This window comes from Papio anubis, chromosome 2, assembly GCF_008728515.1.
Source record: "Papio anubis isolate 15944 chromosome 2, Panubis1.0, whole genome shotgun sequence".
NCBI classification, from domain to species: Eukaryota; Metazoa; Chordata; class Mammalia; order Primates; family Cercopithecidae; genus Papio; species Papio anubis.
In genome coordinates, this window is record NC_044977.1 from 25,417,162 (window position 1) to 25,443,090 (window position 25,929).

At 34.8% G+C, this 25,929-nt stretch overlaps 1 protein-coding gene across 20 annotated transcripts in view; it reads right to left on the reverse strand.

Annotated features, from left to right (window-relative positions):
• Positions 1-251: 251 nt before the first annotated feature.
• Positions 252-25,929, reverse strand: part of CBLB (Cbl proto-oncogene B) — a 213,942-nt gene continuing 188,264 nt past the window's right edge. For 12 of the 20 annotated variants that reach the window (XM_009199471.4, XM_003893885.5, XM_017955094.3 and 9 more), the window contains 4 exons: positions 25,731-25,862; positions 22,699-22,839; positions 14,520-14,639; positions 252-4,024 (listed from right to left, as the gene is read on the reverse strand). In XM_009199471.4, the coding sequence (XP_009197735.1) occupies positions 3,765-4,024; positions 14,520-14,639; positions 22,699-22,839; positions 25,731-25,862 (653 nt within the window). In that variant the 3' untranslated portion in view covers positions 252-3,764. Of the gene's footprint in view, positions 4,025-14,519; positions 14,640-15,297; positions 15,324-22,698; positions 22,840-25,730; positions 25,863-25,929 lie in introns of all 20 variants that reach the window. The other 8 variants (XM_017955096.3, XM_017955093.3, XM_017955095.3 and 5 more) reach the window with 3 other exon arrangements.

Here is a 25,929-nt window from a genome sequence, read left to right on the forward strand (position 1 = left end):
CAGCATTTCCTAGATATGATATTTCTTACTTGGAACCTTGATACACCTTTGACTTTCAAATCTATGACATAGGGACAATTTTATCTATTATGCTATCTTAAAATTATGATTTTGGTATTTAATAACTAAATTACCTAGGATGGGTATACCTTGCACCACTTTGTTCAATCAGACATGAAGAAGAAAACTTACAACATAGAAATGCTCTAAAAATTTTGTGTTCATTTGAAAAATAAAGTACCAACTCTGCATTTGGTTAATGTTCATTTTATAAAATACCTTAAAAGAACAGATAAAATAGTTGAGGTTACATAATAACCAGAATTGAAAAGGAATGAAGAAAATATAAATTAATGGAACATGTGACTATTTTGCCACATTACACAAGTTTTAAAAAGGCATTTAAAAAACAATAAAATAGTAATTGGGGAAAAAACCCTTCACTCTATCGGTGTCTTTGTCTGGAAAACTTTCCCAGAATCACTAAAATTCCAGGTCAACAGGCAGTACCTGAATTATTCAAATATACTGTAATTTGCTTTCAAATCTGTTAGCTGAAGAGAAACTAACATTTTAACCAAGTTAATTCAGTGCAAATCAAAGCTTCAAGTTGAAAATCCGAGAGAAAAAATAACGTTCAAACTGTAGGAAATGCTTCTGGAACTGAAAAATAAAAAATTCACATTACGAACAAATCTTTGCAAGTGTTCTTGGTATATGAAATGCTGAGTTAACAAATGGGACCCTTTTAAGTTGCAATGAGGGCTCTATTATGAAGACTATTTGCAATGTGGGCAGAAGGGAAACGGAGAAGGAAGAGCTGAAGGTCGTATTTGTGGAAGGAAATTCAAGTTAAGCAAAAGCTGCTTTTATTCAATTCTAGAAAAATTTGGTGAGGGTATATCATACATTAGGGGAAAAAACAGATTATGGAGATAAATTTACTGGAATATAATTGAGGATAAGTCCTTCTACCTCCAGAACATGTTTGGGTTGGGGGAGAAGGGTTCACATTGGCCAGATATCAATAAATTAATTTGTCTTAATTTTATGAATTATATGAAATGCTGACTTAAAAAAAATTTGCGTTACCAAATCTTGAGAAATGGAAGGAATGTCTAACTTTTTGAATCACAGTGAAACAAAGTCTGGATCACTTCCAAACATCAACTATCAGTCGCTTTTACAATAAAAAAACATTTAATTATTTTCTCAAAAAAATTTTTTTTAGGTTTAATTTCATAGGTGATAGATAGCAATGGGTCTTTGTTGACAGTGTTTAATAGAAAGTTTTCCTCTTTTTATTCCATTCTGTATGAATTTTTGATTCATTCTTTTCAAATGACAATACTAATGGTTGCTATTGAGTACAAGATGCAGAGATTTTGGTGGAGGCTGGTAAATTTTCTCTGCAAAATAGATATCCCTCCCACAAATTTCAGGTCCAAGTTTGCTATATCATCACCAGTCCTTCTTTTTTAATTCTCACTGGAAATTTTCAAATATTATTTATAAACGGAATGAGAATGTGCTGTTTTCTAACATTCTTATTTTACATCATTCTCTAATCTATTAGGAATGTTATAACATTGTTGGCTTTTAGACTGTACCTATCAGCAGCAATCATAAAAAGGCCAAAATAAACTGTGCTACTCCAAGGTGACATCTGAAACTGTTAAAACAAGTGAAAAATCACAATGACAAAAAACAGGGGTTCATAAAGCAAAAGAAAACGTGCCAATACAATTTTAAAAGTGTAAGAAACTTCGCTCATATACCTACTTATGGGAAGAACATCTAAGGCAGACGAAAAATTCCCCTCCAGGGACATAACCAGCTCAGAACCATCTGAAAAAATTCATACAAAAGCAGAAATTACCCAAGGCCTGTGAGTTCTCATCTCATACCATGAAAGCAAGACTGTCCAAAAAAAAAAAAAAAAAAAAAGGCACATGTCACTTTGCAAAGGAATGCATTACCTCCTCTCCCAGGGTCAACTTAGTCTACATGTCTTTTGTATAACATTAATTTCCACCAGATCTACTAGATGTTCAGTCATGTCCTTCCAAGTCCTGAAGGCAGGCTCACTATCTGATGCATCTTTGTATATCGCAGTGGGTGTGAAGTGAAAAGAGGAGACACAGAAATATGCACAAACCCATAATTAGTCCGTATTTAGAAAACTTTCTGTGGCTTCAAGCATTTACACAGAGATGATTTTATCTCATTTCTCCATTAATTTCTCATTAGAAATGAGTAACAGCTAATTCTAAATTCTAAAGCTTTGGGGGAAACTTTCCAGGCTTTGTCTTATCAGACAGACTTTGTCATTAAAAATACAGAAAAACAAAAATAAAACATTACGCTGGAATCAGCTTTTGAGAGTTTGTGCTTTAAAAACACAGTGCCTAACAGCACCAAGCACATCACAGATGCTCAATAAATAGTTGTAGATTTATTAAGAGTAATAACATGGTGTCTGAAGAACCAACCACCATTTTGTAAAAAAGGCAAAACTGTACTAATTTTTTTCACCTGATTTGATAGAGCAGTGTGGAGCAATGAACGAGAGAATCTGCAAATTAAATATGACCTCTAATTTGATTGCAGAGAGGAAATTACTGAGAACTTTGCAAAAAACATCGCCACAGTAGCCTTGACACTTAACAGTGCATCAAAGAGTTAACGTTTCCACTGCAGTATGAACTGGTTCCCACAGCTCTCAGGAGCTAGAATGTAATCACTCAAATGGGAAATGAACTCTAATTCCATTTCAGAAAAGGTATGCCCATAATTTTATCTGAGAATTATTAATATATTTCAGGGAGAGTGCCCTCTCATTCAGCATCCCTCAAAGTAATGTAGGCATAAGTATCAGAGGACCTTGTTATATAACTTCAGTACAGCACTGTCTTATACAAGTGTTACATCTTCCACATCTGTAGTAGCTGCTTTCCAATATTGCAGATTTTTACAGTTGTGATACCCCGGGATGACAGACATGAGAATATGGAGGATTAAAGGTCACAAAGCTTAAACTAAAAAGGGAAGCTCTTTGATGTTATGTGAAAACCCCTTACAAAAGGCAGTTTATTGACAAATAAATGCTCTATACATTCAGGTTTTCCCAATCTCTCAATAGTGATGGTTTCCAAAGAAGAAACTCAGTAGTGAAGAACACATAATTTTTTTTTTTTTTTGCATTAGTTTGATCAGTTGAAAATCAGAACCTTTAAAGCATCTTGTGAATGGGAGAAATGGAACTGGACCTGGGCAGGGCCTGGGGATGGTAGAGAGCCAAATGAATAAATGATTTAACTGTTGATGTGGACAGCAAGAGAGCTGGTGGGAAATGTTACAGCAGACCTGACCACGCTACAAAGGGTCTGTGAAGAACACAGTACAGGTATCAAAAACCCAAAACAAAACTAAACTAAAAACAAGAACAAACTGCAACTTTGCCAAATTGTAAACAAGGAAAAGCATTTCACAGGTTCAAAGTTCAAGGGAAGTAAACGTCTTTAAATTATTTTTGTCAGTTCAACCCTGATTTAAAAATATGGCTAGCAAAAACAAGGAAGCCACAGCAGTCGACATCCTGAGCAAGCATCGGTCTCCTTTGAGAAGCTGCACTCCCAAGCCTCTTCTCAAGCTGCTACATGAGGAGGAGACACTTCTCTCTTGAATTCCATCTCAGTTCTCTCATTTCCACACTCCTGGAATATGTCGATTGCTTTCCATTTTGGTGTCTACAGTTCTGGTTGCTATAGATTTAGACGTGGGGATACTGGAGGAGGGAAGGCAAATTCTCGCAGGATGCTCCGGGCAACTTCGACATTATTCTGGGCTATCTCTAAGGCTCTCTTCACCTCTTCAAAGGCATAACCCTCTCCCATGAGTTTTGCAATTTTTGCATCGACATTTTCCAATGCCGCCTCAGGCCCATGGGGTTTTCTGTGGTGAATTTCTGGTGCAGTCCTGCGGGGTCGTGGTTTAGGGGGTCTGGCTGGTGCTTGTGAACCATCTGTGTAGATTTTTAAAGAGAGATACCATTTAGACAGAGATAAAAATGAAGGCAAGACAACATAACAGCATTATCTCATTTCCTATGGAAATGTTATTTCTTGTTTTCTTTACAAATAAAACTTTCTTTTTCAATTTTTCCATACTATTGTGGGATAGGTAGTATTATCCTCATTTTGAACAAGAGAAAATTAAGGTACAGTGTGTTGGTAGTTCCACTGAGAAATTTACACATTTCCTTCTCTATTCCACATTTTATTCTTCAGGCCATATGTAGTCAGAGAGATAGAGAAAGAAAAAAATAATCAAAATAACTATCTAAAAAAGGAAGGCTTTCACTTTGTTTAGCAATATAGTTCACGTTCTACTACAGCACAGGCTCTGGTTGATGGTTCTCCAGAGGAACAATCTTGCGAGGTTTCTATGAGAGGAAACTATGTTTACAAGCTCACAGATATCCATGGCAGACCATTCCCACAGGTCCTGAGTCCCATCCATGTCACAGCAGAACTGCTCTAAAACAGATGCTCTGTAGCATCTTCCTGGCTGATTTTTCAAGTTAATAATCTGTGCCTTACTGATGCTAGGAGGAAAAAAACAACAACAACAAAATAGTAGATGCTTTGACTCTACTGTAGTCAATAGGTCGAACAGAAGGAAACTCAGTGCTTTGCTCCAACACTTTATACAGATTGCAATGTAAGAAGTTTTGCTCAAGAACGAGCAAACCTAGAACAAATATTAGGAGTAGAGAATTGGGTTCTAGATCAGTCCCTTGGTGATAATACAGCCTCCAGTTTAAACCAATGACACTGGTACCCATGAATGGACAGTAACCTTAAGGAAAAAAAAAAGGTCCCAGGTCATGGGCTAGCTAACTTGACAGGGCGCTTTCATCATGTATTTCCTAGTTATGTATAGCACTTTATCTCAAAAGCCTAGACAAAAAATATACACACACACTATACATATGCATGTATACATTTTGTTTTTTGTTTTTTGTTTTTTTTTTGAGATGGAGTTTTGCTCTTGTTGCCCAGGCTGGGGTGCAATGGCGCAGTCTCGGCTCACTGCAACCTCTACCTCCCGAGTTCAAGCAATTCTTCTGCCTCAGACTGCCAAGTAGCTGGGATTACAGGCGTGCGCCACAAGGCCTGGTTAATTTTGTATTTTTTTAGTAGAGACAGGGTTTCACCATATTGATCAGACTGGTCTTGAACTCTTGACCTCAAGTGATCCACCTACCTTGGCCTTCCAAAGTGCTGGGATTAAAGGAATGAGCCACTGTGCCTGGTCCAGATATACATTTTAAAATATCAGCTTTATGTCATGAAATACACTTATGGATTGAAGACTATCTAGACAACAATATTTAATATCTTTCTCCTAGACCACTGACAAATGCCAAACAACAAATTCAAGGACACAGTTAAGTGAATGGTGATCTGAGGTTAAAAGCCAAATGTCTCGTACTTAATGTTCCCATCTTGTCTCCCCACTTCTGCTGCCTCAGCAACTTTCCCAATGGCTTCAGGAGATACTGTAAGCGGATATTTTCAATAATAATAAATTTAAATAATAAAAGCTAATCTAATGTATTATTTAATATTTTTCCTTTCTAAATCAAAAGACGTGTATTTTTCCATGAGAAGGTAACTTGTAAAAATATCACCCTATATACAATTCTAGCAATATCAATATAACATATATAAAACAAAGCCTCTAGGATAAAAGCACTGTTTCCAAAAATAGTATGTCTTTTTTTTTTAAATGAGATGAAGTCTCATTATGTTGACCAGGCTGGTCTCGAACTCCTGTCCTCAAGCAATCCTTCCATCTTGGCCTCCCAAAGTGCTAAAATTATAGGCGTGAGCCACCATGCCTGGCCATGATGACAGTCTTATTTTAAATTATTCCTTTTTTGTAACAAAATGTCCAATTTTAAAAAACATTATAGCTGTAGACAATGTATATTAAAGTATGCCCATATGTAAGAACATATAATTTCTGGTCCTTGCTAATATCTATACTGTTTCTTGGATCTGTAATTACACATCTCAAACTATTATCGTCTGCTAAATTGCATCTCTTAGTATGTTTTGTAGTTCCATTTATTTTCCTGTTAAGTATTTTCATTATATCATAAAGGAATGGACAATAAATTGTGTTTTGCTTTTAACCATTTTCAAAAACTATTAGAAATTATTGAAAGCTTTCCTTTAATCAATTACCAAAAAATTCATACATTTAAATCATGTCTCCTGAGACACTTTTAGATGAGAAAAGTACCTAGACTTTGATACAAAAGTACCTAGACTTAGAAAACAATTAACTTGTTTTCTACAGGTAATTTTCTAAGAGATTTTTAATAGTTATTTTGTCTGTCCAGGATACTGAGATGTGCACACGAATGCCAGGCATGTTTGAAAAGAACAGCTGTGTATACAAGTGGGATGAATAATAGTATTCATGACAGCCAGGAATGCCTCTAATAAATAGTATAATGGCAATTAAATCTTAAATCTCAGTTTGGCCCCTAAGATCTTGGGCTAAGCAATTTACTTTCACAATTCTCATTGTCCAAATCTACTTTTATATATCTGTGTTTAGAGGTATTATTTATCCCTTTTCAATCAGGTAGTATGAGAATTAATGTAATATACAGTATATGGACTGAGGAGACCATTAAAAATAAAGAACAATGAATTAATGTTTATAATGACAAGTGCTATACTCAAATGCTATAGAGCAGCAATTACTATAAATTAACAGGAATGCCAGAGAAGTATGAAAGAAGTTTTGTTGTGAGTGTCTGATTCTAGAGAAAGCCTTCTAGAAGAATATTAAAAAGCAAGATCTGGTGCAACCTGAACTACTAGTTGTTAAAAAGGGGATCATTTCCTCATTGACCATAAAAGCAAATTGCTTAGAACCAATCACTCTGTCTCTTCCCAAAGCTCAGACACAGCCTTCACTTTCTCCACTTTTCTTTTTCACAGTATCTAAAAGTGGATTACACCAGGTCCTCATTTACTTTAGCACTTTCAAATGTGTAGGATAGTGGAAGGAAGCAATGAAATGAAGACGAAACTATCTTCTGTTCCCCTAAAAGTTATTATATTGCAGTTTGGGAGCACATTGAAATAACTATAAATTTTATCAACCCTATGGAATTTCTGTACCTGAATACACATCATCCTTAAAAATAGTTATTTTGGAAGAGCATGTTTGTTCTAGTGCTAACATCCATGTTCATGGTATTTTTGAACTCTTACGACTAATTACAGCAGTATCAAAATAAGTACAAGAATGTGAGCCACAGGATATAAGTAGTACATCTTCTGGGGTACCAATTTTATTAAAGTATATAAGGTCATTAATATTTTAAAGCACTGAAATGAATACAGATACACTAAGGAGTAAAATACAAAGTTTGCACAAATTTTTGAGATAAAACAGACTTTGAAACAATGTCTTGCACTAAAAAACTAAATATTGACCTCTTCTACCTAATGCCCCAGTCCTCTGTTGTTCACTGTAAACTCTTCTTTGAGAAAGAAAGATTTGAGAAGCCCTGGTTTCGGAGTAAATTTTGATTCAGCTTTCCTTTTCTGAGCATGTAAAAGAACAGAGTGATGTGGCAGATCATCAATAAGACAGTTACTATACCACTGTTACGACTTGAGACCATCACTGCAACAGTTACTACTGTTACTACTTGAGACCATCATTAGGAGAGTTACTACTATTACTACTTGAGACCTTCACTACACAGTTAACTGCTGTTACTACTTGGAGACCTTCATTACAACAGTTACTACTGTTACTGCGTGAGACTGTCATTAGGACAGTTACTACTGTTACTGCCTGAGTCCCTCACTACAAGACTGAAAAAAGGGATAAACACAGAAATGATAACAACAACAACAACAACAACAAAAAAAAAAAACCAAAAGAAACTGTTTTAAGGAAAGGGTTGGGGAAGAAGAAGAGAGCTCCCTGCTTCTAGTGAGCAAAGGCAGCACCCTGAGCTTCTACAGCCCTTTGTATTTATTGGGTAGAAAAAGCAGGGAGGGGGAGGAGGTAATGATTGGTCAGCTGCTTGACTGATCACAGGTTCACATTATTGTTAACAGGCTTCAGATGTGCCTAATCACAAGCAACACTTGTGCCTGGGTCTGACTGCCCTCAGCATCCCTTCCGGGCAGCAGACGCAGTTTGTCAGTTTCCCAACATTCTTTTAGGAGAACAGTTTGCTGTTTACTCGTATAGCCTCCAGTGGTATACTGAGTTGACCACCACCCTCATTCTTTCAGCCTCCAACAGAGTGACATACAGAACAATACTGGATGGCATGGGAATTAGCATAACATGGTTGGAATAATACCTAGAACGATTACTCGAGGTCATACATTCTAGGCAGGGGCAATCATTGAAACTTGTGGGATGAAAAAAAAAAAAAAACAATTTTAGATGCTAATATGGTTTGTGGCCTTCCCAAGAGCCATAGTACATACAGATATATCTCTATCTCTATGTCTACTAAGCACATCTGTGGTATTAAACTGTCATTTTTCCTGGGGACAGAAAGCTTATTAGGAAAAAAAAAAACAAAACAAAGCAGTGTCCAAAAGACCCATAGGCAGACCATAATTTTTTAAGTGAGACACACTGCTGTATATCTACAAAACCTCTATTTAAAGAATTGAGAATAGTTCATTTCAGTGGCTGTCAATTATTTTGCCAGAAAAAGCCTTTATTACTCCTCTCATCATATAAAGATTGGGTTGAGTTTTCTTTTTGTCTATATTTTGAAAGATGTGTCTAATAAGCAAATGCTATTGTATTGATGAATACATTTTCCCATTTTCTATTATACTGGATCATGTTCAACAATAAGTATAACACTGAGCTTCTATATATCTAGACAATAGCAAAGGGATTTAACGTGAAAGTTTTCTTGTATATAAAGTTAGGGTTTCTGTTATGGTTTCAAAATGTTAAAAATGTATTTGATAGCACATAAAAATAATGGACTGTCAAACAATAATTTAAAATGACATTTTTTAAAATGATGCAGTAAAATATTTATAATATTCTTAAATGGAATTGAGACAGAATTGACATATTGAGTTTGATCTTGAGATCATAAGTGAAATGTGCATAGACAAAACATTACAAGGTTGCACTTGAAAATGGCAATAATGTTCCTTATTGATAGGGTTATAAGTGATTGCTTTTTATTATTGATTATTTTCTCTGTAATTTCTTTTTATTTTCCAATGTATATATAGTATGTGCATAAATAGAAAAACTACCACCACCAACAAAATAGTCTCAGATCTCCTCTGATACTCTTAAAGGCCTCAGCTGTACAAGTATCTAAGACTGAGAACCAGAGATTGATTTTGCTCATGTGAAAAATATAGGAAGTACATAGTGGGTGGCTTTTCTAAGATCATGTGAAAATTAATCAGAATCTTGATTTTGAAATCTCTAGTACAGTTTTACTATTTCTAAAACCCTCCATTTCTTTGTCATCACAACTATTCCATCACTATTATCATGATTTTACCACTGAACGTCTCCAAACTCAGTTTAGCAATTCTTGTAACATGCATGTGTACATTTTTTTCGAACTTAATTTTGGCATGCTGATAGGACCACAACATAAACTTTATTTATTAACAAATTTTTTAAAAATTGAAACTGATTTAAATTCTGTCACGCTTATACTTTCTGCAGTAGCTTGAGTTAGTTACTAACCTTTGTTGTGTCTTTCTTTCTTCTATAAATTGACATTAACAATATCTATTTCAGGCTGTGCTCATTGGCTCATGCCTATAATCCCAGCACTTTAGGAGGCTGAGGCAAGTGGATTACCTGAGGTCAGGAGTTCAAGACCAGCCTGACTAAAATGGTGAAACTCCGTCTCTACTAAAAATACAATAATTGCCTGTAGTCCCAGCTACTTGGGAGGCTGAGACAGGAGAATTGTTTGAACCTGGGATGTGGAGGTTGCAGTAAGACAAGATTGCACCACTGTGCTCCAGCCTGGGTGACAGAGCGAGACTCTGTCTCCGAAAAAAAAAAAAAAAAAAATATATATATATATATAAAAATAAAATGTGTGTGTATATATATATATTTATTTCAGAGTGGTTATGAGAAATAAAATTATATCTATTTCTATATTACACAGTAAAAATATGTTTATATTTATATGTATAATATACCATATTATGTAACCATATATTTGTATAAAATATTAAATATATAAATGTATAATTATAAATAGATAACATACATTATTAAATAAAATAACATGAATATTTATATTTTAGTGTATAACTATATAAATACAATTATATATATTAACTTATATAAAATTTATATATCTGTATCTAAGATACTTAGCAAAGCATCAGGACTATAGTATATGCTTAACAAACTTAACAAATTTTAATTAGATAAAATAATATTGTACATATTATCTGAAACATACTTTCTAAATCTACTTAGTAAAACAGCCACAATTCTTGGAACAGACATCAAAACTCTTAGACTACTGACCTTCTCAACTATAACAATAACAGAATTAGAAAAAAATATAAATAAATTTAATTGATCAACGAATAAAAGAAATCTCAAACACATTATAATAACTTTGTTATTCTACCAGAAGTTGCATCAGTTAATTCTGGGACTCGTTTTTATGCCATAAGGTTGAATTACTGCCGGTCGCGTACAGTGGCTCAAGTCTGTAATCCCAGCACTTTAGGAGGCTGAGCCGGGCAGATCACAAGGTCAGGAGTTCGAGACCAGCCTGGCCAACATGGTGAAATTCCGTCTCTACTAAAAATACAAAAATTAGCTGGGCATGATGGTGGGTGCCTGTAATCCCAGCTACTCAGGAAGCTGAGGCACGAGAATAGCTTGAACCCGGGAGGCGGAGGTTGCAGTGAGCCAAGATTGAGCCACTGCACTCCAGCCTGTGCAACAGAGTGAGACTCCATCTCAAAAAAAAAAAAAAAAAAAAAGAAATACTTATAGAAGGACATGATTTAATAAACTAAATTACAAACAAATAAAAAAATCACATATACTGTTTTAACTATATCCAGAAAATGGTTATTTAGTATTAGATTTGTAAGGAAAACAACTCTAGGTTCTCTGGCTTTCAAACTGAAGCTGTCTGTATGCCCCAGTATTTCATGTAGCTCAACTGTGGGAGAACGCAACATTGCCATTTCCTTGGTTGAAACAGAAAATCTTAAAGACATATAATCTACCTTAAAATTACAACCCTTGTGTCAAGTGAAGCCATGATTTTCAACTGAGATCATAACAGAGATAAACTATTGAATATTTGGTCCTAATATAAAATTTATTCACTATTCCATCAATTCTCCTTTAAGCTAGTAAACTAATAGTAGTATTGAAATTAATTCCTTTTGTAATGAGATCTCCTTTATTTTATAATGAGATGGGCTTATTTGGCAATAAGGTCTTTTAATGGTTTCAAACACATGTGAGTTGTGCTAAAATCTAGCATTGTTTTCAAGTGTTACCTTGAACTTCCTTCTACATACTAACAATATGAAAAATCACCTCAAGGGTGAATGGTGCACTTCATTAACACAAGCCTTTTAGAGTTTTCAAAGAATGGTATTCAAACTGTAGTACAGTATGTCTTACAACAAGGGAAAGCAAACTGGGAAATTTGTAAAACCTCACACATAGAAGAGACATGAGCCCCATGTGAATAATACAACCATGTAGAGAAACAAGCATATTATTAGCAAAAATATTTGTCCTATATACAGGTCTATGTGAATTTAACATGCGCTGGTAAGCTCTTCTTATATCTGGGCTACCTATGATATGTTCATATATTTAAATTTCAATTATACACTGAAAACTATAAAATATTTTCCTTTGGGTGTAATAAACATTTAAAAGGCTCTTTATATATGTAGACATACGTATACATGCAGACATACTTTTTTGATAAAACAAGGGAGATATTTTAAAATCAATGAACCTACATTTTAAAATTCTTTAGAAATATGCTTTCCATAGAAGCCTATCCATAAATAAGTCACTATCAATTATTTACACAGCCATAAGTGATAACAGAAGTTGAATTCATAAGGTATAGCAGTCATACCAGAACCCCCATTTGGTCATCTTAAAGAGGCCTTAATAAAAACAGATTAATTACTGCAAAATAAGAGCTATTAGAATCCTAAAGGCATATATGCATTCAGTCTCAAGGGCCGAATGGAAAGACCTCATCTAGAAGGCAAGCTCAGTCTCTCTGCTGATGTGAAATAAACTAGTCAACAGCCTGGTAGGCCTGTGAGCTTCATGTAAACAAACATCTGTTGGAAAAAAGTATCTTATTTTCTGTGGCTGACTGTGTTTGTAAAGAGAATTTAGGGAGTAGACTGAAATATTTGATGTCACAGCTAGCTGGGGCCCTCAGAGTAATAGTCAGGATCCTTTTATTACTTAGGTAAAAACCAGTTCAGGCTTCTGGCAAATGGCTATTCGGGGATATTTCAACAAGGTTTGTGATTTGAAGTTCTTCCAGACATTTCTAGTGTAATGCTAATCGGGATTCACACTGCTTGAAATAATATATGTGAATGATGTTCCTCTGGGCTCTACAACACCCACTTCTTATGCAGCAAACTGTAAAGAAGCTGTGAAAACACTGTGTTTTGGCCACAACTTTTCCCATAACTAAAGTGTACGTTTCTTTTACTCCGGAGCTGGTGGTACTGAATATGTTATTTTAAATCAGTCATAGCACTTTGCTTGAAGTTACATTTTAATGCTATTTTCTTAAAAAAAAAAAATGCTTCCTTATGTTATACAGAAGCTGTCAGATACTGTCTTTCTTTCTTGATTTTCATGTTTTGTCATCAAATTATTTTGACTGGAATTTCAGGCTAATCATGGATATATATGAAACCCTAGAATGACTAGAAACAAACTGGTAAGAGAACACCGGACAAAATTTGAAAAGATTAAAAAGATTTTCTATGCTTTCCTGAGTTATATGCAAGCATTTAAACATATAAAACTACACAGGGATTTCTGCATCTCCCAAGCATGGCATCGAGCATATAAGAACTACCATACTGACAATTCTTAAAACAGCTCATTAATTATCTTGATTCAGAAGTTTCAGAATGTATTGCTATTACTATTAGCAAATCTGCTATCAACTGAGGTTTTAGCTTAAAAAAATTTTGAAATAAGACAAAAGTTCATATAGGAAAACTTCTGATATTCACAAATATGAGACAAAAATAGTGCTTATCAGATATGTGTGTTGAGTTTAATACAGACATCGGATATTCTTCCCTCCTTTTGCCTAGTTGTCCACTCAAATCCATCCATCCATCCATCCATCCATCCATCCATCCATCCATCCATCCATCCATCCCCAACTATCCATCTAAGAAACACATGCTCGGCACTCTGTTGGACACCTCAGTAGGCCTTTGAGAGATGATTAGATTATGCAGGTGAAGCCTCCCATGTGAAGACTTTTGTTTCAAGGAAATAGATCCTATGAGTACTCCCTTGCCTTTTGTGGAGGACACACAGTATGAAGGCAGTTATCTATGAACCCGGAAGAGGGTCCTCACTAGACACTGAATGTTGGTACTTCTTGGATCTTGGACTTCCCAGCTTCCAGAACTGTGAGACATATATGTTTGCCATTTAGGCGATCCAATCTATGGTATTCTGTTATAATAGCCTGAACTGACTAGGACAAGCAGTGAACCAAACAACATTCTTATCTTCAAAGTGTTAATACTTGAGCAGACGAGAAAGATAACCAACAGTCAAGCAAATGAATTTTGAATAACAAAATTTTAGGTAGTGATGGGTGCTATGAAGAAAAAGCAAAAAAGGAAAGAAAATGATGGGAGAAGATAGGGTCTACTTAGATATGTTCAGGGAAAGCCTCCTCGAGAAGCAAAGAAGCAGCATTCTGTTATTAATAGTTATGAGTATGACTTGTATTTATGAAAATGGTACATCCTTCTATTTGATGGCTGTCAGTGGAACACTGGTTGGAGGCCTAAATAAGCTAAGAAAATGAAGAGTTTGGTGCCAGTATTAATTCCACAGAGATTTCCATAAAACAGCATTTCAATGTACAAAGAGATTTTCCCCATTTCCCAAATCTAAGACAAAATGAAAGTTAGATAATGAATACATTCTGAATCAACGAAGTGGCTCCACTGAGTGATCAAAGATAATACTAAGCTTGATATTTTTCTTTTCCATGAGGCAGTTTTGTAGCCATTCCTCTCACAATGCAAGCTTCATAAGCAAAATGCAAAGATGATCAAAATACTTTCTTAGGTGGACAACATTCATTAAATTATATAATGAATAAGAAGGTGCTCTGAAAAGCATAAAAGCACTATGTAACAATAAGGGATTATTGTTACTGTTATTAGCCAACTCACCTGAACACGAAGGAAGCTGATCATAGTCCTGTGATGTTCTGTTAGTTTTGATATTTTCACCTGGTAACCTTCTAGCGGGAGGCAAAGGAACTTGGCCACTTGCTAGATCAACAAAGGGATCTTAAAAATAAAAACAAATTTCAAATTAAAAGGATGATCTCTGTTGACTGGCTGAAGAAAAAAATTCTAGAATTATTTCATGAAGATTATGGCTTTCAAAACTAAATTAGAAAATTAAGTTCATGACTGATATTAACCATTTTTTACTGCCTGCATATTTTCAAATTTCTTCATCACTTGCTTAAAATATGCTCTTCACATTTATTTCCAGAAAATACAGACTACTTGTTTTGTATTTATATTTTGCAGATATCTTGTTTAATTATAAGATTGTTGACAGTAAAAAGAGTTTCTAAATTTCATTTTCTGTCCCAATCCAACCTGTACAATATAGAAGTTCTAAAGTAAAAGCAAAAAACAAACAAACAAACATAAAACCATGGGTTTGGATCCTCCCTGTAAGAGTATTATCAAATTACTTGATCTCTCTAGGCACTGGGCACACAAGATTTGTAAAACAGACCTGAAACTCTGGATGTGTGTGGATTAAATGAAGTTGTGTAAAATCTTCTGTACATACAAGGTGCTTATTTTACATTGGGCATCCTATGCCTAACATCATTGTTGTTAGTTGGCTCACAAAATAGTCAATTTAATTGTTAAAATTATGCCATTTAGTAATTAACATTTGAATATACAGTAAAATGTGATAATTTACCACCTTGGCAGTCAGAGACAGGGCATCTGAAATAGTAAAAAATATGATATTTACTAACTGGAACTAAAGGGAGAAAAAGAGATTTTGTCAATGTTGCTTTATTAAATCATTAACACCATAAATCCAACTGGTTTAACATTCATAGTATTACATGGGTTTAAATTCTTAGAGAATTGATTCCCTTTTTGAGTAGAAGAACATTATATCTGAAAACCTCGGTTCACTAATAATTTATCTAACTATCATTGCCACCTGAGGCTCTGCTGCTTTCCTCTCATAGTACTTTTATGTTGTCGGTATCTCTGAAAGCACTATCAATTCTTCTGAGAACAGGGATCTCCGGGATCTTGTCTTACTCCTCATGTTTGAATTCTACCTCCTAATTCAAACATAGCACCTAGAACACTCTTGGCAAATAGCTTGCACTTAATATTTACTTTTAACTACCACAAATAAATCCACACAAATTCAGATTGTTCACAAATTCAAAATCAGTGAAACCTGAATTGCTAATGTAAAGCAAAAATTGTAAATATTAAAGAAGACCTGATTGAATTTCACTGTTTTAACTTCCACTCCCATTAGACATTAATAATATGTAAGTATTTGATTATTTAAGATGAAAACATATGCTTAAATATTGCCTATTTTTATATTAGGTTTTGACTGGATAATGTAAGGCAGGATTTGAAGCCATTATCTTTTCACCTTTTTTGCAGTATAATAATTATCACCAGCTTTGCTGAGGACTTTCTGACTTAGACAAGGTTCTTTAATTTGTTTTCATTAATTTCAAGATTAAAATAACTCTTAGATTTTGAGTTTTCACTATTTGAAGAATTGATGGTCCAGCTCCATTATTTTCCCAGAAATATTTTTAGGAAGGAATGAGAAGATAAATCACATGAGACAAATGTTGATCTTTCGGTTTGTTAGAGAAACCAAAGGAAACAAATACAGTGATTTCAGCATAAATTTTGAAATCTCCCAAATTTCAAAAACTAGATATTTCATAAAATTTACTTCAGGTTCTTGTAGACTCTAAATGCCCCTGATATAACATTAAATGTTATTAAATGTATTTACAATACATACACTTGCTTATTTCTTTACGGGAAATTTATAGGCTTGTCAAATACACTTAATGCTATTTCTAATCATCTATTTAAGGTTAAAAAGTACACTCTGGAGACATTTCAGAGCCATAAATAGACTACAAAATATACCACTCTACTATATTCTTCCATTAAACTATATTATTTTAAAAGTACTAGATACACTCAAAATATTATTATAAATAGCAAAAATACCTGCTTACGGTTCTATTTTGAATCATTATCATTTCTATCTTGCATCATATCCTAAGTTTGCTATTTGTCAGCCATAGGGTAAACTGGGCTCTCTAAAGCAAATTATAAAGTTGGAAGCATTCAGGCTTTAAAGGGAAAGACATTAGATATAACACAATTGCTACACAGAGTACAGTAATTACCAGTTGTCCCCGAAAAGAAAATTTTGTAAAGTAATAATGCTTTTCTAAAATAAATTTTTCAAAACTTCCAAAACTACAGAAAAATATTATATCCACAGGATTAAAACAAACTGAAATTATCACAGCCAATTTATCATTTATATAGTAATAAGTGTTTGAGAAATAAATGGATACATACAAAGATATTAATGTGTTCTAAAAAGCAAAGTAGTACTGCCTGTGATTTATAGTATAGCACTGCAAAACTGAAAATTTAATACTTATTTGGGAGATTATAAAAAACTAAGGGAACACTGGGAGGAAATGGTTTGCTACTTAAAAAAGAAATGAAATATACATGAATAAAAATTATATTGCATACAAATATTTAATAATTATATATAATGCTCATAACATATTAACTGGAAAATGGTTATAAACAGCATGTACTATGAGAAATAAATTTTACATAAATGTGAACTTACATACTCATAGGCAAAAACAAAAACAAAAAAATAAAGAAGGATACATAACAATGATTATCTTTAGTAGGAGGAAGTATGGGTTTTTTTGTTTGTTCGTTTTTTTGAGAGAGTCTTGCTCTGTCACCCAGACTGGAGTGGATTGGTGCGATCTTGACTCACTGCAACCTCTGCCTCCTGGGCACAAGCTGTTCTCTTGCCTTGTCCTCCCAAGTAGTTGAGACTACAGGCACGAGCCACCAACCCAGCTAATTTTTATATTTTTGTAGAGTCGGAGGTTCGCCATGTTGGCCAGGCTGGTCTCAAATTCCTGAGCTCAAGCAATCTGCCTGCCTCAGCCTCCCAAAGTGCTGGGATTACAGGCATGAGCCACCATACACGGCCCGGAATGTTTTTCTTAATTTTTTTTCTTTTTTCTTCACTATCTGAAATATTTTCCAAATTTTTACTAAGTGTAAAAACAGAGGCAAATAAAATTAAACATTTAAAACAATGGCAAATTTCCTCCCTGGCTGTCCATAAACCACCTGGAAAATTTATCAGTTATCCCCCAAATTTTAATAGAGTATATCAAAGCAGAAACTAATTGCTAGAAAAGGTTTGAAGAGCCATTTAGGTGAAACAAAGTTCTCCCCTCTTTGCTGCCCTCATGCTTTAGCTCACGTTCTTATCTTAGTATGTAATGATCTACTATTGGTTTAAATCCTCCAGTGTCAGATAACTTACTACACTCAGGTAGAACAATTCGTAATGATTTAGGAAACTTCTTTGTAGGATGAACACAATTTTCATTCTTAACATTTCCCATTGATCTTACTCCTACCTTCTGAAGTGACATGGAAAAAATATAATCCTTCTTTCCCAAATATTGTAACCAAAGACAACTCTCATCTACATCCAAGGTCTTCTCTTCTCTGAGCCAATTCTCAGTTCTTTTAATCCACTCTAGTTTACTTTATCATCCTGGTTGCACTCTTTTGAGAATACCCCAGCCCAGCATATTTCAAACTTGAATATGCATCAGAATCACCAGGAAGGCTTGTGACCACTGGGTCCCATTCCCAGGGTTTCTGATGTATTAAGTCTTGAATTTTCATTTTAAAGCAAATCCCCAGGAGATGCTAATGTTGTGAATCTGGAGAACACCATTTGAGAACCGCTTCTCTAGCCCATTAACGCTTCAACATCTGCCTGGTCTCCACAAACGCTGAGCGCTGTGGAGGACTTCACTCCTCAGATTTGAATTCTGCGAGTTCAAGTCCCAAATGGCATGAGCTTCCTTATCATGATGATGCTTTATAAAGACTGTAGTCAACAAAACCCCTAAAACCTTTTCAACAATTGTTGCTAGTGATCTGGATTTTCTTCATATTTTACTCATGCATTTCTGGATCCAAGAATAAAACTTTCATTTATCTTTAATAAAGTCAATTTGGCTAGCTTTCAGAGTTTAACTGTGACTTTAGATAAGATCTTCAAATGAGATTACAGGTTAGAGAAACAGCAAAAGAAAGGTAGCATAAGGACTGACAAAACACTGTATTTTGTGCACTGCACAAACACACCTAGTTATGGTTATGAGAAGGACTTAAATACAACCTTTGTTTTGTTTCTTGAGTCCTGGCCTGGCACAAAGTAGACAGAGGGGTGTCTACTTCAATTCACCAGCAAAAAGGAAGTACTTTTTTGTAATATGGAAAAAAGCACATATACACTAGTGGTAGCCTTGGGATTGGAGACAAAAAAGTGTAAAGCTTTGGTTGAGGACTTCAGGTTTTGTTAAGAAATGATTGGCCTGTCCAAAATTGATGGCTCATGCACAGCTGTAGGCATTACTATTCTGCCAAAAGAAATCTTGTATGAAAGCCTAAAATAGGAAAAGAGATAAAAGAAGAACGAGAGCCCTGGCCCTGCTTGCCCTGCCCCCTTGATCCTACAAGAGTCCTGAGGCTCTTTTGCAGAGACATAGGACACTGCAGTTTGACAATCACTACTATATAGAAGTCAATGAGCTATAAGGCTGAAAAGCTGAACCTGGCCCAACTGTGCAGGGCACTGAATGTTGGAATAAAAGTGTAGGCTTGATTAGGTACTTAGTATAATATCATAAGAAAATTCAACCTCTTTTCCTAAGACACCTATCATTTGTCTTTAATTAGAAATAATTATTTCCTCAGGAACAAATCTCAATAATGTTTAGAAAACATGTATCATTACACCAGACTAAGATTTCACAGACTGAACAATGAAAACAACAGCAAAATGCTCACAGAGTTGGTTAAATTTAGCAGTCCCTTTTATTTACCTTTTATAGTTCTAAAACTACTGAGTTAAACTTTAGCATTTGTAGCATATTCTTAATAAAGTCAATTCTTAGGGAGAAGAACTGCTATCGAGAATCTTTTACATTTTTTTAGACAGTATAATGTATTAAATACTTTGCAAAACAATACTCAAATGCTCATTTATCGGCCAAAAAAACCTTTATGCTCTATGATACTATGTAACAGCATTAAAATATTAAAATATTTCTTTTGAAAAGGAGGAAAGTTAATATACATGGCTTTAAATTTGAATCAAAATAATTGTCACAATGAAAGACATAAAGGCGCTGGGTGGCTGACGTCTGTAATCCTAGCATTTTGGGAGGCTGAGGCGGGGGGATCACATAAGGCCAGGAGTTTGAGACTAGCCTGGCAAACAGGGTGAAACCCCATCTCTACTAAAAATATAAAAAATTAGCAGAGTGTAGTGTTGCACACCTATAATCCCAGCTACTTAGGGGGCGGAGGCAGGAGAATCACTTGAATCTTGGAGGCAGAGGTTGCAGTGAACTGAGATAGCACCACTGCACACCAGCCTGGGCAACGGAGTGAGACCCTGTCCCCCCCCCCCCCCAAAACAAAAAAAGTCATAAAGGATCTGGTACCAGACTAGAAATTTGTCATGTAAATGACATGAAAGACTGGAAAAGGAAGAAAAAAAGTTGCCTGTTTTTTTTTTTTAGAAATACTTATTGTAAGAGATGTCAACATTATTTGGAACAGAATTAGAATATGTCCATGTATTAAGAGGGTCAAGAGAGAGTTAACAGGCTTGAAGAACATTGCCCTGACCCCCATGCTAGCCTGACACTCTAAGTTAAGGATAACTGTTGTTGAGCTCCTTGGCAGCCATGCAAACACAAAACAGGCAAATCTATAAAATAAGTAAAACAGTTTATAAAACTTGCATTTTAGCTAATAAGAGGGGACATTTTCATTTTAAACTAGTAATTTTTTGGCAGTTAATCCTGAGGGGTATCTTTATGAAGATTTTTACATAAAAGGAAATGAACAATTAAGATAAAATAAATAAAACCTGTTACAATTAATTCTCTTGACAAAAACAGGTAAAAGTGTATAATTGTGTAAAATATCTCTTCTATTATAGCTCTTTGAGAGCTTGACTTTATTTTTCAAAAATGCCACAACATCAAAGTTTCATCTACTGCGGCTTAAGTTACATATATAAAAGGTGACAGGAGAGCCAGAAACTATCCTGAACTTAGCATCAGGAAGTTTAAGTAACTAAGATTTAGAATGACTCATTGTTCTAAAAATTATGTTAAAGTCTATGTATAAGACAAAGTTTTGAATAAGTGAAAAATAAAAAAGCAAAATATAGCACTGTTGACATGTAGCTATATGAATAAAAGCCTAAGCAGTTATGATATGGTTTGGCTCTGTGTCCCCACTCAAATTTCATTTTGGGTTGTAATCCCCACGTGTTAGGAAAGGAACTGGTGGGAGGTGACTGAATCATGGGGGTGGTTCCCCCATGCTGTTCTCATGATAGTGAGTGCTCATGAGATCTGGTTTTTCATGAATGTCTGGCATTTCCCCTACTTGCTCACTCTCTCTTGCACCTGCTGCCATGTAAGACGTGCCTTGCTTCCCCTTCACCTCTGCTGTGATTGTATGTTTTCTGAGGTCTCCCCAGCCACGCAGAACTGTGAGTCAATGGAACCTCTTTTCTTTATAAATTACCCAGTCTTGGGTAGTATCTTTATGGCACTGTGAAAACGGACTAATACACTATACTTCCTGCTTGGACTGGAATGGGTTATGACACTAGTGCTTTAATTGGCAGCATCCAGTGAACTCATGAGGTCCCAGAGGTCAGGAGGCATCTATCACAAGTGGGTAAACAGTGAATGGCTCAATCAATATTTACTGATGAAAAATTAAGCAGAAGATTATTCTTGAAAAATAAACCACTTTAAGAAAGTGAAGCTGTGTATTCAAGTTGTATGTCCGTAACTTGTGTGTCTTATCAAAACTCTTCAAACTTTCTAAACTATCAAACCAAGTAAAGAAAAAAACACTAAGAAAAACTAATGGTAGACATGACTAATAATCAACTGAGGAAACTGATAAGGGAATCAGTTGGGAATAAAGATTCTCAGGTTTCCATGAGGCATATACGTAGCTAAAGGACAAACTGAGCACTTTTTAAAGATTTTCATGATTTATCTCATGTAGAAATGTAAGGAACTCATGAAAACAAGAATATCTTTACCCTATATTTTCCCAAACCAAGTCCAGGAGGCAAAGGTTTCAGGGCACAGTATCACTAACAGGACAGACTGGAACTGTTAATTAGTATCAGCAGATTCCACATAACAATTTATTTTCTTTTTCCTGATAATTCTAACTAATGCAGCAGATGGTTTATTAAGTCTTCATTTTTATTTCAGATCCTCTTTTGAAATTTTAAAATATACTAATATAAAAAATTAGTTTACTAATATTAAACTAATAAATAATAATTATATAATATATAATATATAAATATATAAATAAATATTAAATAGCATTAAATAGTTACTAAGAAAAAATTAGTTTTCCTTTGAATACCAATAATTAGTGAGTAGATATACACCGAGGCATTAAAAATATCACAAAAAAATAAAATGCAGCTATTTCAGAAAAACTTCTCTATTCATGTTATAACAATGTAATTTACCAAAATCTTATGTTTTGAACAAAATTATGACACTAAGGCATATCTAGTAAAATTTTAAAAACCTATTAAAAAACATTGCATTGGGAATCAGGAGACAAAGTCTAAATATGTTCCCATTACTATCAGCTTAACCCCTTAGCAGTTCTGGTTCTCAGGGTTGCATTTTGTAACATAAGGAGGTTTCTGGACTGGACAATCTCTATAGCATCATTTCTACATTCTGCAGTTCTTTATTGCTCTTTCCATCTCTCTAATTCTGTTGGCATTAGACCAATCAACTGACAAACAAATGTACCCACAATTGCTACTTTTATAACCCAGGAATTTTTCTGTTCTGTTAGGAAGGTAGAGACTAATGAATCACTAGCATTTATTTGATAGTATGGTTTTGGAAATATTTTTGCTTTAAGTGAATAGTTTTCTTTGGCTTTTCCCTCCTACCTGAAGGAAGAAGAAAAAGATCCTGTCCTGAGGATGGCCGGCTACTGGAGCCAGGAGGTTTTGAATGTTCAATGAGACTATGCCTTGCAGGAGGTGGGGGAGGTGGGAGAGATGGAGGGAGGGCATCAAAAGCATCTTCACCTGCATTTAAAGAAAGGTCGATATCAGCAGCAGAACTTCATTAATCAAAATACACAGCATCAAACAAAAGTAATAACTGATTTTCTCTTGCTGCTTATAAAGAATTTCACTCGCAGGGTTTATCCAGCAGTTCACCAACTTTGATAACGGGATCTCATTATTTTGTGGGAGATTCTGGAGAGAAACACACACACGCATATACATACAAACATACATACATACACATACACATACATATAAACACACCAATGCAAACTTTTTCTATCAGGCCTTTTTGTAAAAACCAGCATTATAACTTATGAAACAGCTCATAGTTCACTTGTAACCTTTATAATATTAAGACTCAGAATTTGAACTAAAAATTATTATCAGTCACACCATGAAAACAGGATTTTCTGTGTAACAAAAAGAGTTCGCAGCCTTTAATTGGAAAATCACATCAAATACATATAATTTAATGTCACAGAATAGTTTAGATTATCCCATATAGTTTATTCCACTGGATTTTAATTTATTTAACCTAATGTTTCATATATTTGATATGCTGTCAAAATATATATAAAATGTACCTAGAGCAGAGGAATATATTTTTCAATTTATCAGATTTAGCTACAGAAGAACAGCTAAATATAGAAACTTCTCTGGTTCCAAACACTACTTACATTTGCATATTTCCCAGCTTTAATAACTAGAATGTTGCAGCATATTTTTATATCTACTTATTTGTCCCCTGACACACCTTACTATTCTACTCACAGTTTTCATTACCTTGAGTCTTAAAAAAAAAAAAAAAAAGCATATGTAATTTTGTAAGCTATCTCAAAATACTTTATGAGACAGGGTATACACAAACACATATTCTAATAATAAAAATTCATGTTTTTAAGTTGAATGATTTAAACATAATGGCATATTTAAAGAAAAATGAGGCTGGATGTCGTGGCTCACGCCTGTAATCTTAACATTTTGGGAGGCCGAGGTGCGTGGATTATGAGGTCAGGAGATCTAGACCATCCTGGCCAACATGGTGAAACCCTGTCTTTTATATGTATAAAATATAAAATATTAGCTGGGCTTGGTGGTGGGGCACACCTGTAATCCCAGCTACTCTGGAGGCTGAGGCAGGAGAATGGCATGATCCCGGGAGGCGGAGCTTGCAGTGAGCTGCGATTGTGCCACTGCACTCCAGCCTGGCGACAGAGCAAGACTACGTCTCAAAAAAAAAAAAAAAAAAAAAAAAGATATTACTGTTTACTGAACTTGCTTTAGAAAAAATTTGCAGAATAATTTCTTCAATCATCATATTTTTCTTATTAACATATCTGAAGATGCAGGAGAGAGTTTTGCTACCATTTTAACTTTTAGCTATTTCCCACATTATCATATTTATTCAAATCTTTTTTCAGCCCTTAAACATCAGGCACCATGCCAGGGTCATGCATGATATGAAAATCAAAATTATAAGGCTCTGACTCAAGGAGCTGAGATTCCATGAAAGGAGCTTAAGAAAAAGCTCACAAATAGGTATGAGTTACAGGTGAAAGTGTTCGATTGGTCCCATAAAAGAGACATATGCATTGGATGAAGAAAGAGAAATGTAGACAAGCAGTATTCAGTGAAGTATTGAAGAACAGAAAGTACTGGGATATCAGAAGGCTCAAAAATTTATTTGTCAAATGCAAGGGCAGGATCGTCTAAGTAGAGTAAATAGTATGAAGAAAAAATGACATGCACAAGAAGACCTAAAAAAAGGCCAACGTAAAAAGACAGGTTGGAGAATCTATCTTCTTTGTCTTATAAAGTAGTCACCCATCCACATATAGCTATTTAAATTTAGTGAAAAGTCAGTTCCATAACCACATTTAACCCATATGCAAATATACAGATCCTTTACATCACCACAGAAAGCTTTATTGAACAATGCTTATCCAGGTGATGAAGATCTGGGTAATATGCCTAAAACCAGTGTGCAGAAAGAAGTGGAAGGGAGAGAAAGACTGTAGGTAAGAAAGTTAGGAGGCTTTTGTAATCGATGTAGATGGGAATACAGTCCTGAACTACAGAGTGAACAGGAGCAAAAGATACTGCTATTGTGTCATTCAAAATACTAGTCAGTGGTACTTGTGAGAAAATGGAAGGGTTCATTTCGTATTTCTGGTGGCCTAACAGCCAATTCAGAAAAGCTTGTAAATTGATTTTCTTCAGATATTATTTTATGTTACAATGACTTGTTATTGTGAAGCCTTATGTAAGGTGTGCAGACATTCTAACTGTCTTCTAAAAACAGGATGAGATGCTTCTTAATTAATGAAATTAACAGTGACACTGGCACCAGTCAACTTCAACATACATACATACCTACGTGTACCTTCACCTGTGGATACACACAAATACACATAGGATGTTTCTTCATATTATAATTTGAAACAAGGAAACTGAGAGTTTTTTGAATGTGTCATAGTTGTAATGATTAGAATAAAACAGAATTTATTATCAGTTCTCTACTTATAACTATTTAATTTTGTATAATTTAATTAGCATAAGTGGAACTGCTCATGCTACAAGAAAAGCAAGTTCATATTCATTAAGAATTATTATACTTAAAGAAAATCTGAACACTTCAAGTCATCACTTCAGAACTACTAGAGCACAAAGCTCTCGTGTGTTTTTAGACTGCATTTAGTATGGACAAAACAACTTGCTTAAAACCATCTACATGGAGTAATGTTCTCGTGAACTTGGGAGTCACCATCCCTGGAGAAACCATTCTAATTTCAGGCACATTCACAACCCAGTGAGTCTGTGTTATAGTGAACTCTGAATTCCGAAAATTCTGAAATTAAGAGAAGAAGGAGAGGTGGGTTGTTTAAAATGTTTTTAAAGGTTTCAACCTAATGGAGGGATGAGAAGATCATAATCAGAGGGCGTCCTGTTGAGTGAAGAACCATGCTTTGGATTGTCCCGAGTTGGAGGCCTGGCAGGTGGTAATGGCACTGGATCAGAGGCTGAATCAAAAACATCTCCTAGAGGATAACACAAAACCTTAATGTATTTTCAGTACAATGGCATGAAATTTTGCCTTTAAATTCT